Below are 18924 nucleotides of genomic sequence, written 5' to 3'. Positions count from 1 at the left end.
TATACATGAGGCCCCTGGTCTTTATGGCCTATATATTTGCTGCCCAGTAATAAAACTGAAAGTTAGGTAGTGCCATGCCCCCTTCTGATTTAGGTTGCTGTAGAATTGCCCTTTAGATGCTTGGATGTTTTAAATTTCAAATAAATGAAGTTATGTTTGAATCTAATTTCTTAAAAAATAATGTGTTAATGTATATGGGGATGGTTTGAAATAGAAAAAGAAGCCTGGGAATAATTTTCAGTTTGACAGTGTAGATTCTACCTGCTAGTGTTAGATGCAGGGTAGACCATCTATTCATGTCTTGTTTATTTTTGTTCATGCAGACAGCAAAATTTTGTTGAAAAAGAGCTTTATATTTACTTGTGATATTTACCCCTTGGTATTTAAGCTGATCTGCTAAGATAAATGGGAAGGTGTTCAGTCTAATATTGTGTTCTAGACAGTTCACTGGAAAAAGCACACTTTTATTCAAATTGATTTTGAGTCCAGATATCTTTGAAAATCTGCTAGTGCTTTTAGGACTGCTGGCACAGAACTTTGTTGGTCAAATATATACAGTACTATATCATCTGGATGTAGTAATATTTTCTGTTCAAGTCCATCTCTGATAATTCCCTTTATCTCTGATGCATTTTGAAAGTAAACAGCCAATGGCTCAATGGTGATTGCAAAGAGCAATGATGATAGGGGGCAGTAGTTGAAGTAGTCTGAAATAAGTCTTTATTTCATTTTAAAATCAATAATAGTCTGGTTTAAATTACAGCTGCAGGAAAGTCTACATTTGTTCATCTGCTGAAACAACAGAATGAAGATTGGGAGGTAGTTCCTGAACCCATTGCACGGTGGTGCAATGTTCAAAGTGATCTCAATGAATGCGAGGTAAGTTGCTTTTATATAATTTTGTCCTGACACATTCACCTGAAAAATGTATCATTACCAGAATAACAGCACAAAAGTGAGGTAGACATCCCAAATAAAGATAAAATAAGGGATAGATCTTTGAAATAAAACACCGTAGACTGTTTACCCTGGAACTGATGGTAAATTTCAGGTACTGTGTGCCAGTAGTGCTATCTGCAATACTATCATTTTAAAGCATAAATAGGCTAGAAGTTATCTACACTTACAAGCTTTCCTCATTTTTATTATATTTAATGCTGTATTTATTCCTTCCATTTGAATTCAGTTAATAGTATAATGCCCGTTCTGCTGAAGGAGAACAATTTATATGCCTTTGCATCTGTCATGACCATACATTACCTCTAAAAGCAGGTAGTCTAGAATTTTAAAAGTCAACCTTTGAATTTGATTTTGCAAAAATTAAGTAGTGGTGGTGCAGTGGATAGCACTGTTTTTAAAAGCTCCACAGACCTGGATTCAAATCACTACCAAAGTACATTCTGTATGGAGTTTCTGTGCTCTAAATGTTTACAAAATATTCTCCAGATACGCAAATTTCTTCTCACATCCCAGACATAACAAAATGCAAAGGGTGGTGGTATGGAAAATTCCAAGGATACTTTTCCTTGTGGAACAATCATAGCATTGATAGAGGGAGGAGTAGAACAATCATGAGAACTGTAGTAGTGAGAACTAAGTAGTTGTTAGTTATAGACAATCTAGTGGTATGTGGTAATTCTGTGCTTTGCAGAGCATTTGGCTAATAATGAATAAAACGTGTAAAATGTTTACCCAGTTTCAGAGATAGTTCAGTACCCTGGACAGCTCTCAAAAACAGGTAAGTTATATGCTATCCCAGTAATGATATTTGGAAAATGCACTTCGAAATATTTCAAAATATATGTTTCTCAATCTAAATTTCGGTACTTCTTTCTAGCAATACAGTTTACACTGTCAAATGTAGGAGATAAAGTATATGGGAATGAAGTCAATAAACTAAAACTGGAAAAAAATGACAATATTGAATATCTTTGCAGCTCTAAATAACAACTGCTGACCTAGTAAATCATTCTGTTCTTTCTCATTAGTATTGATCAACGAAATTCACCAAAGCGTTTTTTGCAGCTAATATGTGGTTTTCATCAGTGACCTTGTTAACAAAAGTTTTACCTGGAAATTCGCAGTGCAGCTAGGTTGGACAAGTATTTTTCCTAGTGTGAGGCCAGCGTAACATCATAGAGCTGTGCAGTAGTGGGCAAAAGTTTTGGCAATTTACACAAATGTTGTGCTTTGCAAACTTTGCTGTTTCAGCATTATCAGATTGTTTTTTTTTTACACGTTTCTATTGTATACTGAAGAACAATTATAAACATTTCATAGGTTTCAAAGGCTTTTATTGGCCAATACATCACATTTATGTAAAGAGTAAATATTTAGTGTTGACCCTTCTTCTTCATAACTTCTGCAATTTGCTCTGGCATGCTGGATATCAGCTTCTGGGCAATATCCTGACTGATGGTGGTCCATTCTTGCCTTTTTATTGCTTTGAGTTGATTACAATTTGTGGGCTTCTGCTTGTCCTCCCGCTTTTTGAGAATTGACCACAGGTTCTCAATGGGATTAAGATCTGGGAAGTTTTCTGGCCATGGGTCAAAACTTTCAATGTTATGATCTCCAAGCCACTTCATTATTCCTTTTGCCTTATGACATGGTGCTCCATCATGCTGGAAAATACACTGATCATCACCAAATTGTGCCAGGATTGTTGGGAGAAGTTGCTGTTCGAGAACGTTTTAATACCATTCTTTATTTATGGCAGTGTTCTTGGGAGGAATTGTGAGTGGGCACACTCCAATGGATGAGAAGCAACCCCACAAATGGATTGTCTCAGGATGCTTCTCTGTTGGCATGACACAGGACTCATGATAGTATTCACCTTTTCCTTCTCCGGACAATCAATTTTCCAGATGTCCCAAACAGACAGATGGAGGATTCATCCTAAAAAATAACTTTGCACCAATCTTCTGTTGTCCAATCCTTGTACTTCCTACAGAATTTCAGTCTGTTCTAGATGTTTTTCTTGGAAAGAAGTGGCTTCTTTGCTGCCCTTTGCTGTATGTTATATAAAAGTCTTTGCCTCGTTCGGGGGTACTCCGAGAGTATGGGGTACCGGACCCCCGATAAGGGCTGTTCGGTCCCTGTACGATCGGTGCCAGAGCTTGGTCCGCATTGCCGGCAGTAAGTCGAACCCGTTTCCAGTGAGAGTTGAACTCCGCCAGGGCTGCCCTTTGTCACCGATTCTGTTCATAATTTTTATGGACAGAATTTCTAGGCGCAGCCAGGGCGTTGAGGGGGTCCGGTTTGGTGGACTCAGGATTGGGTCACTGCTTTTTGCAGATGATGTTGTCCTGTTTGCTTTATCAGGCCGTGATCTTCAGCTCTCTCTGGATCGGTTCGCAGCCGAGTGTGAAGCGGCTGGGATGGGAATCAGCACCTCCAAATCCAAGACCATGGTCCTCAGCCGGAAAAGGGTGGAGTGCCCTCTCAGGGTTGGTAGCGAGATCCTGCCCCAAGTGGAGGAGTTCAAGTATCTCGGGGTCTTGTTCACGAGTGAGGGAAGAATGGAGCGTGAGATTGACAGGCGGATCAGTGTGGCATCCGCAGTAATGCGGGCTCTGCATCGGTCTGTCGTGGTGAAAAAGGCAGCTCAGCTCTTAATTTACCAGTCGATCTATGTTCCTACCCTCACCTATGGTCATGAGCTATGGGTAGTGACTTAAAGAACGAGATCGCAAATACAAGCGGCTGAAATGAGTTTCCTCCGCAGGGTGTCAGGGCTTTCCCTTAAAGATAGGGTGAGAAGCTCAGTCATCCGGGAGGGGCTTAGAGTAGAGCCGCTGCTCCTCCGCGTCGAGAGGAATCAGATGAGGTGGCTTAGGCATCTGATCAGGATGCCTCCTGGACGCCTCCCTGGTGAGGTGTTCTGGGCACGTCTAACCGGGAGGAGGCCCCGGGGAAGACCCAGGACATGCTGGAGGGACTATGTCTCTCGGCTGGCCTGGGAACGCCTCGGGATTCTCCCGGAAGAGCTAGAAGAAGTGGCCAGGGAGAGGGAAGTCTGGGCATCTCTGCTCAAGCTGCTGCCGCCGCGACCCGACCTCGGATACGCGGAAGAGGATGGATGGATGGACAACATTTGTGTTACTGCCAGTACCTTTGGCCACTACTGTAGCTGCCATGTACAGAAGTTTCACACAAGCATTCTGTAAGATCATTGCCAATCCATTCGGATATGATGTCACAACCCGATCAGTATTCCAACCTTCCACCCGGCATGCATTTAAAAAAAACACAAAAAGAAACTTGTAATATTTTCATTCGTGGAGTACATTAGTTGACCATTATGACAATATTATGGATACTGCCACTAAATATATAACACTGATCCCTGTGTGGCAGCGGCAGTGCCACATGGCTAATTTGTATGCTTAATTAGCCATATGCAAAGGTGCAGGATGGCTCCAAGTTACTAGTTCCTTCTGGGAGCCTCTTGAACCAGTCACTGTTGATAACGTTACCAAGATGAACTGGTATAATGAGGACACTCACAAAGCAAGGGGTAGGTCTACAAAGGTGATACTGTGCTTTTATTAAGACAATCAAAATCCAAGTAACCAAAGTGCAGTGAAACATCTCCAATAAATAAATAATCCATTCAAACAGTAAAGGTTAAAAACAGTCGCAATAAATAATCTAAATAAAAACAATGAAGTTAAAAGGTAGAGACAATCAGTAGAATCCACAAGCTCCAATGCTTCCCTTTAAACCTAGTGTCTCCTCCAACTTATGCTGTTCGGATCTTGCAGAAGGAGGAGACGCTCGTCAACAGGTGCAGTCAACTTTCAAATTGCAGGCCTGGGTCCCTGTTGCCCTTGGCTCTAAATATGCTTTCAATCCGAGCCTCGCTTGTCACCTACAGTCAGTCCCTCGGCGTCCATGGGTGACACCACATTTTGGGCCACTCCTACTCCCAGGTAAACGCTCAGGAAGAGCGCCCCTTCCACAGCTTTTTGTTCCTACAGCCCTGAGGCTCACACCAGACCATGTGTCTCTCACTCTGTTCAGGACAGGTGCTCTCTTTCTCTCTCTCCATCTCTTCCTCTATCTCTTTTTTCTCCTTCTCTCCTTTTAACCTACTTCTTATCCTTCTGTTCAATCATTCTATTCTCTTCTGCGATGATCTGTCCCTTATCCCTGTGCAGGCTCCTTTTATGCTGCCTGTTTAATTGGGCGCAGGTGTGAAGAGCTGTTCCCTCCTCAGCATCATTGAGGTGGCTGACTGATCCGCCTGCCTCTGCATGTGTATGTGGCTCGGCCAGCCAGCTTCTCAATTAACTGCAGAGTGAAACGCAGTCATGTGCACCTGCACTCAATTGGCGGCTGCGCCTTCTTGTGATTATTTATTTTAAATTGGCCACTGATTACTAAGCTGCAGACTCGGTATACCACACCTTGTGCTGCAGGTATGATCCAAAACAAGCCTTAAAGCTCCCACTGAGAAATATAAACACCTGCAATCTTATGAAATAATAATAATAATAAAGATGTATTACTGTTTAAAAGGAGTTTTCAGTCTTCTACATGGAAGTAAAAAGTGCAAAACATGTGCACAGAGAGATCGGAAACAATAAATATGTATATATATATATATATGTATGTATGTATGTACATATATATATATATATATATATATATATATATATATATATATATAAATGTATGTATGTATGTATTACTTATTGCTAGTTTGTGGCCATTTGTTGTATTTTGATTGTGGTTAACACTCTGTCTGTGTCTTTTGCTGTCCAAGGCAGGGTGGAGCCATGCCTCACACCTCAGATCACATTTTTTCCGACAATAATTGATCCCGTATAGTTGGCAGATGCTTCCCTAGTCCCTATGGGCAATTAAAACTCCATTGCACCATTATAAGCCACTCAAAACTGTTTCAGTTCCTCCTTTCTCATGGACTTCATTGCATTTCTCCAAACTCACAGTGAAGCAAACTCTGAAGGGTTTGATCATCACTATTTCTCATACTACAGGTTCACCTGCATTATATATTTTATGTGGATTTCATACTGTCAGAATGACATTTGAAGATGTTTATGTAGTTGTCAAAATTTGACAATGTAATTCTAAACTATGCATGCCAGGCCATTTTTAAATATTTGCTGTCTTATACTCTGCAAAATAACATTTTAGATGGGACTGTCTTGTCATATAGCTCTGTCAGATGGCTGAGAGTTGAATGCTGAATTTCTTGGATTGTCTTTGGAATATTTATTTAATGTACTATGCTCTTCTCATTTGATTGGGTTATTTTTTGTTATTATATTTTGTTGCTTGATTACAAAAGAGATGGTAAAGCAGACAGAGATCATAACTATTTGTATCACGCTTAGAATTCTGTTATGCATATCCTCTAATTTGCTGAAGGGAAAAGTTTTAAACAAATTTATATTTAATTAATGACTTATTAGGGTGCCATATGTTATTGTTGGAAGCTGGTACTGTATCCTGAAGCTAACTGGTTTTAAAGTAAATAATGAATATTTAAGGTTCAAAAGGAATGTAACATGTCATCTGTTGTATACTTCTAAAGCAGCTGCTGAGAGTGATCAAATTAAATATACCGTGCTGATGGCAGAAAGTTTTGAACAGCTGATCTTTGAAAAGCTCACTGCAGTCCTTATGATTGTTTTCACCAAGTAACTACAAATGAAAAATTGAACTTCATAATCATTTAGTATATATATGTACAAGTTACCATTATTGATAGTAATATCTGTGTACATTCATATATGTGCAATATGTATGTGGAATGTGTAGAAATATTCCTTTTCCTTGCATTTGGCTTTTAATAGCAAACTTAAAAATAATTTTCTAACATAAAGTAATTCTTCTTCACCTACTTTTAAAAAAATGTAACTGTACAATAAGTACCTGTCCACTCTATGTTTGTGTATTTTTTCCTTTGGTTATTGTAGCTTTTTTCCAGATCTTAAAGATGTGTCTTAACTGGCATTCAAAATTGTGAATACTAAGGGTGTGAGTGAGGATTTGTTTGTTCCTTCCTTTTGTCCTCTTCTGATTAGATAACCTCCTACTTAAAGTAAGTTTGTACTGGATTATGTATTTCAGCTTTAAGAATTGATTTATGGGTGATTATTTGAATTAACAATTTTCTTTGGATTTAGTAACTATTCATATATTATGTATAAAATACTGCAAGAAGAGCAACAGCACTGACTCATAAGTTTTATTATAGTCTTGTTAGCCCTGTAAAGCACCTTGTAATGGTACATGTTGTTAACGACAGTATATAAAAATAAAAATAGATCATTGTGTAAATAAACTGGGAGAATCTTGTACATCCTTAAAGCAGTGGCTTCTGAAAATACATTAATTATTAATTACATTTATATAGGTCTTTTGCAACCTGTTATGTTACATAGACAGTTGGGAACCACTTCATCCACCAACAATGTGTAGCATCCACCTGGATGATGTGGCGGCAGTCATTCTTTTACCAGTATGCTCACCACACATTAGCTATTAGGTGATGAAAGGGAGAGAGAGATAGTTAGCCAGTAATGGACAGGTGATGATTAATGACCAGCTTGTGATGGCCAGTTTAGCCAGGTAAATACCCTGCTCTTTTTGAAAGATGCCCAGGGATCTGAACGCTATATGACTTTTGTATTCCCATTTCAAGACAGAAAAACAGTGGATACAGTTTTTGAATGCCATCTGATTTAGTCCATGATAGAATCCCAATAATTAGGCTGCAACATAATACTATTTCTTTTGGTGTGTATATGAAAGTACTGCAATACCATTTTGAAATATATAGCAAGAGCTTCAGGAATGTAGCCACACCTGGAAACAAGTAGTGGAGTTCTAGTTTTTTGACCCCATTGAACCGATAGGACAGTTTTCACTCAGAAGTTGTCCATAGAAACTTCCCCTAAGTATTCACATAGCAAATCCATGTAGTCAGCAGGTGGAGTTAGAGTCAGAAGGATAGGTGGATAAAGGGAAGTAGAGAGACCAGCAAGTTGAAGCAGTACAGAAAATGTAACACAGGAGGGTATTCTGGTGTTTAAAGGTTAGGGTGTGCTTAAGATATACCAGTAGATAGGAGTGGAAGACACATATTAGCTAGATCAAATGGGGCAGCCAAGGTTTTGTTTTCTTTTTCATTTTGCAATTTTGTTACTTTAATCCTTGTGTTGTTATTAATAAAAATAGTATTTTTTAGTACTGTAGCCATCCTTCAGTCCAGAATGAACACCAAGATGGCCGGAGTGCCCCTTTTTTTCCATAACCTATGAACATTTTGTTATATTGGTGTAAGATGAGTAAAGTCAGCCTGCGGTGGGTTGGCACCCTGCCCAGGATTGTTTCCTGCCTTGTGCCCTGTGTTGGCTGGGATTGGCTCCAGCAGACCCCCGTGACCCTGTGTTCGGATTCAGCGGGTTGGAAAATGGATGGATGGATGAGTAAAGTCAGTCACTAATATTAGCATAACTGCAGAGATTGTGATACAAAATACTCTGTCTGCATTTATGTTGAACATTTGGGTTCATTATTGTTTTCAGTGTTACTTTTTTCATGATATTACATTGGAAGAAAGAACATAATATGAAAATCGAATGCTCTGGTAAGAATAATACATAGGAGTTGAGGGCAAATTGAACTTTCAGTCTGTGTTTTATGTAATCTAATTAAATATTCTGTTTTATAATTGACACATTTGATATAGTCAAACTTAATTATGAAATAGTTATAAAATAAATGTAACTCTGATAAATTGACTCAGTGTTTTTACTATTTAAATATAGTGGATATGCAGTTTTTGGCCCATAGGTACTGTAAATGATCTCAGCTTTTCCTTCATCCAAACAAAAAGACAAATAGTAAAATTTAATTTATTGAAGTCACAATACATGATGTAACATGAAACATAATAATTGCATTATTATCACCTTGTGATAAAACATTTGCAAGATAATTATATATACCATATAGTAGTGTAGTATAGTATAAAAGATTTATAGAAATTTTAAGGTATAAATAACACAGTCAATAACCAATCTATTATTGGTAAGCTCTTCTGATTGATTATTTTTTTCTACTTCTTTGCACAAATTAAGGTCGTAGTAAGTTTGATTTTGAGTGAAGATGGCAGTGAACTAAAACTGTCAAGAGCAGTTATGACCAGAAGTGAGAAGAACAGAGAAATGTAGGCAGCTATTTTCGTGTACTAAATCACCTAGCAGCCTCCAATTACAAAAGTGGCACGTTGTCCCTGGAGCAGATAGGCCCAGTGGGGATGGCAGGTGGTATCTGCATCCCTAGGTACTCCCTTGTTGTGCTAGTATGAGCAACCAAGTGAATCTAAAAAGAAATATGTTTTCCATCCTTGTATTCTTTGATATCGGAGTACTCATCTCAGTACATACAATATCATGCCTAAGCTTAGCTTTATTCATTTATTTATTTATTGATTTATTGTTAACGTTCAAGAAAATGTATGCCTGCTTCTCCCCCACTATAGAACTGTAGCCAGATTCAAGTATATTAATGAAGTTCTTTTAGTTTCTTTGGTGTTCTGTGAATAGAAGTCACTGTAGTATAGCAACCACTGCCACTAGAGGGCAACAGAACTTTATGCATTTAATAAAACTGTGCAAACAATACAGTATTCATTTTTTTTAAATTCCATGGGACATAGTAGAGTTCAGGACTTTATCCTGTAAAAAAATAAATCAGAAATATTTTTTCTCTTGCAGAGTTTTTCATGTTTATCTTGATAATTTCTGTTTCCTGTTACTTCCTAAAAACAAATAAAATTGTAGAAATTAGTCTTTTTCTGTACAACGACAAACATTTGTAATAATAATAATAATAATAAATTTTATTTATATTGCACTTTATATTTTAGCAATCCCAAAGTGCTACAGAGTAAAAATAGAATAATAAAATAAAAAAAAAAATAAAATAAAATAAAAAATAAAAAAAGAACAGAAGAGTCTATAAAATACTTTAACAAAATGACTTTCTAAAAAGATGAGTTTTTAGGTTTCGCTTAAAGGCCTCAGTCGACTGTGGGGCTCTCAGGTAATCAGGGAGGGCATTCCACAGCCTCGGCGCCACCGATGAAAACGCCCTGTCACCCATGCTGCTGAGCTTAGTTCTGGGAACTTGAAGAGTGTTAGTGAGTACAGAGCGGAGGGAACGTAAGGAGTTATGGGGGGTAAGGAGTTCCTGTAGATAAAGAGGGGCATGTCCATAAATGCACTGATGGGTAAGAAGGGAGACCTTGTACTCTATTCTGAATGAAACAGGGAGCCAGTGAAGGGTTTGTACATTTGGATACATTTGTACATTTGTATCCCTAAGCATGTCATTGATAGCTTACCTGAAGAGGTGTGGATATCTAGTTCATGGCTATGGCTATCATTTTTCTGGGCTCCCCCCCCACCTTCTATTGTAAAATATTAACTTATTTTTGTTGGTCATGCTATCATCTATGCTAGAGAGTTATCTCTGTGTTTTTAGTGTTACATTTTTTTCAAAGGAAAACATTGAATGAAATGAAGAATTAATGCAATTACATAGTTCAGCAACTTCAAGCCAACTGGCTCTGGCTAACAGTGTATTAGATTAGTTTTCTAATGTTAGAGAACAGGTTGCCTGGGCTTTTAAGGCAAAATAATGTGGAAAGGTTGTTTATTAATTTATATTTATTTCCATTTAGGGTAGATTCATATCTTATACTCATTGCAGCCATGTCTGACATTTGAATTCCAGTTTACTTCACTAGAAAGCACAGGTGCAGAAAATGTTTGCTTAGAAGAATTTTTTTTACATATTTCAGTCCCATTGTAATCATTGGTGAACTAAAGTCAATCTTAGTATCAATTAGCCTCAAGACGGAAAACCCCTACAGATTTAAATCTAGTTGTCATATGCTGGACAAAAATCTGGCCACGGTAATGTATATAGAATATGGATCAAAATGTATGTCTCTGTGAGAAATTCATGTGAACACAGAGAGACAAAGCAAGCTCCACAGTGCAAGCAAATCCTAAACTGAACTTGGTACTGTGAATTTGAAGCGCTACATACCAGAAATGTTTAGGTAAACCAGATATTTAATTTTATACATGTACAAAAGTAACATTATAGTTATTCCATAAAAGCAATGAGTTCAGTTTTATTGCTATTATTAATGATTGTGCGTTAAATATGTACAAGCCTCTGCTTTTGATAATATTCATATTTAATTTTCATCATTTCCCTTGCTTATGTGGGTTTATTAAAGTTGAGCCACAAGAAGAGATCGTATACCATCCTGTAAAAACATACTTAAATCAAGGGAGTTTGCATTGTTTTTGGAACAGTAATAAATGCCTTCTGCAGGAGACTTTGTAAAACTGCTGTTTTAGTATTTCTTATAGGAGCAAGCCAGCATTTCTCCAACTCTATAATCTATATTTACTGTTTTTTTTCTGCTAATATGGTATGAGCAAGGGCTTATGAATGTTTACAAACAAAGTACATACCATCCAGACTACCCAGCTCATTTGACCAGAAAATATTAGCTTGCTGGTTTGCAGTATTATAACTTGATATGTGAACTGAGCCACATGCAATCTCAAGAACTTCAGGTACAAAGTATGAATTAAGCCTTAAGAGGACACCAATTCTTCTTATGGTACAGTATACCATTCTCACGACACTCACTCATACTGGGACAAATTGGAGTTAAAAATTAATGCAACATGCAATGCTTTGTCATGTGGAAGTAAACTGCAGTACCTAGAGAATACCCGCTAGACCTGGAGAGCTTGAGGAAACTCCCCACAAGCAACAACCAAGCTGTAAACTGAATCCATGCTTTGCCATACAATTTAATCTCACAATTAGGTCTCTCATGAGAAAATACAGTCTTTCAAAGAGCTTAAATAATTTTTCATAATTGGGTGAATTTTAGCAACACATTTTGAAGGCTTGTAAAAACCTGTAAATTAAATGTTTGTGCAAATTAAGTAAGATAATTTACAGACTGGAAAAAACAAAAGCTAGATGGCATGACCCCTGCAGACATGCTTGCTTGTTCAGGTTCATACCTGTAAAAGTCAACCAATAAAGTACTTTAGGGTTTTTGTTTTGTTTAATTTAAGTATACTTCACAGTATACTTACAAATCTTGTTTATTATACTGTATATTAAAATACTGACTGGTCTCTCACAGGAGTATTATACAGTTTAATTTTGTTACTCATTTGATTTTGATTTTTATTAGTTGATTTAACTGGTGTGATGAAGCTGAGAAAGTGAAAGGTGCATATTTAAAAAGTTAATATAAATCACTAAACTTGAGTTAACCCTTGTTTATTATAATATGATCAAACTTGGATTTCTTGTTTAAATGGCAAGCATGCTAACCGTAGCACCGCCATCACAACCACCATGGTGATATTCCTTTCTTAGCAGATCACTCAGTAGTCTTTCTTGCCACCCTTGCCGTCCTGCACTAGGGCAAAGCCTAACATTTTATGTCAAAAACCTGAATAATGGTGAGGTGTATTGGTGGCAGCATGATGAACTAACAAACAAATAAATGTTGTGCTTTATAGATCTAGAGTTTTTAAATTTGGCTGAAGCTTTCATGCAAGAATCCAGCCGTTTACATACTTTCTGAGGCCTACATTGAGGCAAAGATGGGGACAAAACTAAGTGACCTTCTGATTTAACATTCACAGCTTTAACCATTCTACTTGATTGGCTTTTCCAGTAAACAGTACTGATATGCCTGAGAATTCAGTCTTGACTTGGGCTTTTATTAGTTTTTTATATTCTGAAATAGATTTGACCCAGTGAAACTGCCTTGTTATATTTGTATGCATGCATTTGATATATTCTTGAATCAGTGACCACTTGCTTTCCAGCACAGCCTCAAAATTTATTGTTGACAAATTGTTATACAGTAGTTTGTTGAGCCAAGCTTTCCTGTGCAATTTTACCCAGCATGAACCTAGAATACAACAGCTCGAGTATTTCTCAGGGAGATGGTTATTTCCAGGGAAACGATCCATAAAGAAAATAACCTTGCAATTTGGAGAATCCAATTGGAATTAAAGTTATGACAACGACTGTTTTTTCTGGTTTCAGGTACAAAAAAAAAAGCAAAAATGTAGCAACAATGAATTTTGCCAGTACAAATCGATAGTCAGCCAGATCCACTATATAACAGACAGTACATCTTTTTATATGGTAAAAATTAATTTTATTTTTTGTGTCCGGAAAAGATGATTGCCTGTCCTCCCATTAAAAAAGTTCTAAGTATAATGTGTATACTTTAAATGTTTATAAGTAAAGATGATAAATGTTGCCTTAAAAATGATAGAGGAAACAGCCTGGAAACAATTTTAACATTAGCATCCATCCATCCATCCATTTTCCAACCCACTGAATCCAAACACAGGGTCACGGGGGTCTGCAGGAGCCAATCCCAGCCAACACAGGGCACAAGGCAACATTACCAGTAAAAGTTTAATTTATATATTGTATATATTTTTAGTTTGTGGCAACACATTGATGCAGTGGTGGTGCTGCTGCCTCCAGGTTTTACTAAAGAAGGAGACTGGGATTCAAGTCCCAGGTTCTCCCTTGTCTATGTGGGTTTCCCCAAGCTGCTCCAGTTCCCTGGCACAGTCCAAAGACATGCAGGTTAGACAGACTGGTGATGCTAAATTGGCCCCAGATATATATGTGTGTTTATGTGTGTTCATCCTACAGTTCGCTGGAGGCCTGTATGTGGATTGTTCCCACTCTTACACCTAGTGCTTGCTGGGATCAGCTCCAGTTTGCCTGCAACCCTTTCTAGATGAGCGGATTGTGAATGGATGGATGTATTTTAAGCTTTGAAAAATTGCTCTTTGCATGTTTGTCATCTCATACATGACACGCACCATTTATTTTTTTTCAAAAGGAGCTGACGTCTTCCCAGAAAAGTGGTGGAAATGTTCTTGAAATGATGTATGACAAACCAGAAAGATGGGCCTATACATTTCAGTCATATGCCTGCTTGAGCAGAATCCGTGCTCAGCTGAGATCACTAACTGAAAAGATGAAAGACAGTGAAAACCCTGTCCAGTTTTTTGAAAGATCAGTCTACAGTGACAGGTATGTAAAGACAAAAAATCAAAATCACAAACATGTGATGCATATTGTATTTTTCCTTTTTTTTAATTAGTCCTAAAGAGTCATATATTTCTCACTTGATTAACACTGCACTTACTTGCCGACTACAAATTTTGAGTCACCTTGCTTTATATGTATGTCATGTGACTAATTTGGATATTTAAACCTAGGGAGCTGCCGTTCTCTTTTCTACAGTAGCTTGCTTTAGCACATTGCAAGTATAAATTGTAGGGATATAGATCAGAACTTCCTACCTTTGTCAAACCTGTTTAATTTTTTTAATCTTTTTATTTATCTCTTACAAAACATTTATTCTTCATACAACTCTCAACACCTCTTTGACAAAACTCATAATGCCTTACGGTGTGAGCAGTAGTATTAATCTGCCTTGTGTGGTATATTTTAATGGGTCATTACCCTCAAACTACATTCAACATTTAAGTTCAAAGGAGTCAGGGAATGCTTCAATACCCAGAAAGGAGTAATAGTACACAGTACAAAAAAGTTAAAGACTTCTATAACAAAAAACAATTTGAATATAAAACCATAAAATTAACTGCTGTTGATGAAGAATTCATGTGCTGTTCTAAAGCGGCAGAATACCCATGTCATTAGAAGTGGAACACGGAAACGTTTGATCATATTATGTGTGGTGAAAGCACACTGACTGACTTTGAATGTTTTAATGTAACGTGAATTAGTCAACCATGAGATGATAATAATAATTAAAAGCAAAGTTGTTCTTAGGACGAAATGTTCTGGCAAGTGCATCATTGAGTTCCCAAGTTCAAGTTTATTGTCACATGTACAGAGTTCAGTGAAAAAGTTGCTTGTATCTCTAGTGATTCCCACACAAAAATGCAGAGGAAAATACTTGGTTGAGAATATTTGCCCTACATGTAACACATTCTATGCTTTGATCAAAATTAACAGAAAATCTCTGCATGTATCCATCCATCCATTATCCAACCCACTATATCCTAAAACAGGGTCACGGGGGTCTGCTGGAGCCAATCCCAGCCAACACAGGGCACAAGGCGGGAACAAATCCCGGGCAGGGTACCAACCCACCGCAGGGCACACACACACACACCAAGCACAATTTAGGATCGCCAATGCACCTAACCTGCATGTCTTTGGACTATGAGAGGAAACCCATGCAGACTCCATGCAGGGAGGACCCAGGAAGCGAACCCAGACCTCCTTACTGCAAGGCAGCAGCGCTTCCACTGCGCCACCGTGCCACCCATCTCTGCATTTATTCTCTGGTTAATTTTAAATGTTCTGCTTGCCTTAGAACGTCCAAAAAATGAGTGCACATTACGTTCAATAAAACCTAACCATTGATCACAAAACTGTTTCTTTTGAAAATGTTTTTTTCTGATTTGCCCTTCTGCTATAAGACTGAAGGTGAAAGCTTTTATCGTAACATGAGATGACATTGGCTCCATGAATCTGAACCTGAAATCAAAAGACAGTCAAAGGAAATACATCACCTAACTTCTCTTAAAAAGAAATGGAACATTATGAGCACTGGTTTTTGTCATCTAGAAGAGGTGATTTTGGTAAACATTCAACTTCTGAAAGTTGTAGAAGAGTTAATTACTAAAATATTGCTAGAATCCTCTTTCAAGATGTCAATGCACAATCAAATGAAGTGTATCCAGCAGAGAACATTAACTTCTCTCATGTACCAGGTTCAATGCTAAGACTTGCACTGTGGAAGGCTCATGACGCTTACAGTGCCATCTCAATGCTACAATGGTGACAAAATAACCAGAGCAGGAATAATAAAACAATCCACATACAAATAATTAATGTTTTTGTGTTAAAGCAGAGTTGTCAAATTTGTGATCCAGCCCTTGGACCTTTTAAAAGTGGCCCATTTTCATCACTATTCAAAAATGACAAATATGGCCGGCAATGATTGTTACTTTTCCCAAAGACCCCGCTCATCTTTATGTACGTTTTTTTATGTAGATTATATCCAAATATAATTTAGCAAGATTTTATTTACTCCTGGTGGCCAGCGTCTAATTGCATTTATCTGTACTACACGGGCCACTGCAGCTGCTGATCTGTAGATAAAATGGAAACTGGGTTCTCATAATAACCAAACAAAAAAAAATGGAAAGAAGGTGACATACCACACTGTCATAAACAACGTTAATATTTTAACATGATGACACAATTGTGACAGTCTCATGGAGGAGATGGAGGCACAGCTTTAGACATACCACACTCACTCACCTGTACATTTTGTTTATAAAGAAAGTATGACAGCAGTGCTGGCTTCTGGAGAGAGGTCATAAGGCAATCACATGAGGCAGTACTTTTTTTTTTAACATTATGAAATGATAATAAGTGCTTAATGTATATACTGTCTTTAAAAATTGTAAGGAATATTGTCATTTTAAGTTTTTAATGTCTAAGAACTGCAGTTCACACATGCTTGGTCATAATGCCAGTGTCTGAGTATCAAAACAGCGCATGTACATATCAAAACTTCAGTATCTGATTTTAGTGTTCATTTCCTTGACTTTTCACATATTGTTCTGTGTATATATTGATTGTATTGTTGTAAAATATTGTTAATTTTTGTAATGTTAACAGGGACATTGTCTTAAGTTTGCACCGCATGTGTGTGTGTGGTTAGAATGGTCATGCGCTTTTTTAGCTTGCTGAAGAGAATTTGAAACTGCCAAGGTATTTAAAGAAGAATTGTTATTTGCAAAAATTATATTTTTTTTCTGTTCTACTGTGTTGTGGAAGTATTTTATGTGAACCCAGTTTTGCAGTATACAGTATATTGTATGTGGGTTAAGTGTATCGACTCATACCTAGCAAGGATAAATGGGGGACAGGGGCAGGGGTAGGTTGGACAAACAGTAAAAAATGTGTCTTGCCTCAGGTGTCATTATTTAACACGCCAGGACTTCGGGGTAGTGTTTCTCGGTATATTCTAACCCATGCTGGATATATAAAGTGTTATTTTTGGCCCTTAGTAAAACTGTGTGTGACATCCCTGTATTAAAGAATTACTCAGTGCTGTTCACAGTAGACCCCTAATAATAGATGGTGGTACTGTCAATATTGCTGTAGTGATTAGGATGCTATCTCTCTCTTTCTCTCCCCCTCTCTGTTAGCCACACTGGATGCAGCTGCAGATGTTGCACTGGCCAGATAAGGTGAAGAGGGAGCTGAGCCAAAAATCATTTTACTGGTTGATCTACATTCCTACCCTCATCTATAGTAACAAGCTGTGGGTAGTGACCAAAAGGACTAGATCGCAAATACCAGCAGCAGAAATGAGTTTCCTTTGCAGGGTGTCTGGGCTTAGCCTTAGAGATAGGTTTAGGAGTGCTGACATTTGTTAAGGGCTCAAAGTAGAGCTGCTGGTCCTCCGCATTTAAAGGAGTCAGCTGAGGTGGTTCATGCATCTGATTAGGATGCATCCTGGACACTTCTCTGGGGAGGTGTTTTGAGCATGTTAACTAGGAGGAGACCCAGGACATACTGGAAACATAGTATTTTTCAGCTGTTCTAGAAATGCCTTGGTATCCCCTTAGAGGAGGTGGTGGGGAAATGGATTGTCTGGACATCATTGCTTAAACTGCTGCCCCCGTCACCTGGATGTCACAAAATTGATGGATGGATGGAAGAAATGGTTTTGAGTGCATTATTTAGACTGGTAGCAAAAGCAGGATACATGTTCTTGTGAAGATTATGTGGGTTAATGAAGAGAGTAGCAAATACATTTAGTTATCCTATCAGTATGTTCCATAGTAAATTATATACAATGAAAAAAATCACCAAACTTCCTGGTCAACCCTCATTCTTTATGTGCTCTGGGAAGTTCATTTTCATGTTCCTTATACACTTGGAAGAAGAGTGCTGCCTCATCATATTGTCTTTTGGAGGCATGTAGCCTTATTTCACCGTTATTAATTTTGTGGGTGCCTGATTCACAAAGAGTTTAAAGAAAGACAGTGTTCACCACATTGTGGTACTTACATAGTCTATATGTTCTCTATGTTTACTTATCAAAGTCAGTTATGGTTAAATATGTGATCAGTAAGTAGTTTAATAATTACCTAGAATTCAGAAATGTGATCAAAAATTGTCTTAATAGGTGATTTGTCCCTGTGTAAAGAATTTGTTCAAATAATATTTCTTTAGCCTAGATACATTCTTCATATTTAATCAAACTGCACAGTACCCCAGTCAAATATGTCTGAATTTTCTGATTTCACCATGCTGTTTATAAGAAAGGGCCATGTTTCACATAAAGGACCTGTACAGTTGGAACAGGAGAACAGGCTTGCAGTGAACTCATTAATATTTACTGGTGTGCAGTGACTTTGTGTTATTTTATTTGTTTATTTATTTGTTTTTAATAGAAGAAAGGTACTATGCTGGTCACATTTACTTACAGATGGTAAGCTGTAATGTCAGTAAACTGATCATATATTCAATTTAACCTTTCACAATATTCTATTTTTAGCAAATCTAATCTCTCTTGTGTCTTGGCTGTGTATCTGATCCTGCTAAAGATACAGTATACTGCTTCAAAGTTTTTGTAACTTGTCTGTCTTAAAGCAGGAGCTGGTTTTAGTCAAGATTTTAAATGTCTACAAAGGTGACTCATTTTTCAACATCTGATTTTTATCATCTGAAATCAAAGAAAGATAAGAACTATACTACTGTCTTCATATACTAGAATGAACAACTGCATGAAGTGACTTC

General features: G+C 37.5%; 1 protein-coding gene across 1 annotated transcript in view; it reads left to right on the top strand.

The window, feature by feature from the left end:
- LOC114655143 (deoxycytidine kinase-like) overlaps positions 1-18924 on the top strand; it is a 45689-nt gene that overhangs the window by 15105 nt on the left and 11660 nt on the right. Inside the window, exons 2-3 of the mRNA XM_028806006.2 lie at positions 764-879; positions 13967-14160. Of these exons, the coding sequence (XP_028661839.1) occupies positions 764-879; positions 13967-14160 (310 nt within the window). The remainder of the gene's footprint in view (positions 1-763; positions 880-13966; positions 14161-18924) is intronic.

Source organism: Erpetoichthys calabaricus, chromosome 7 (genome assembly GCF_900747795.2).
Source record: "Erpetoichthys calabaricus chromosome 7, fErpCal1.3, whole genome shotgun sequence".
Lineage (NCBI taxonomy): Eukaryota > Metazoa > Chordata > Cladistia > Polypteriformes > Polypteridae > Erpetoichthys > Erpetoichthys calabaricus.
This window is presented reverse-complemented; position numbering and strand designations above follow the sequence as displayed.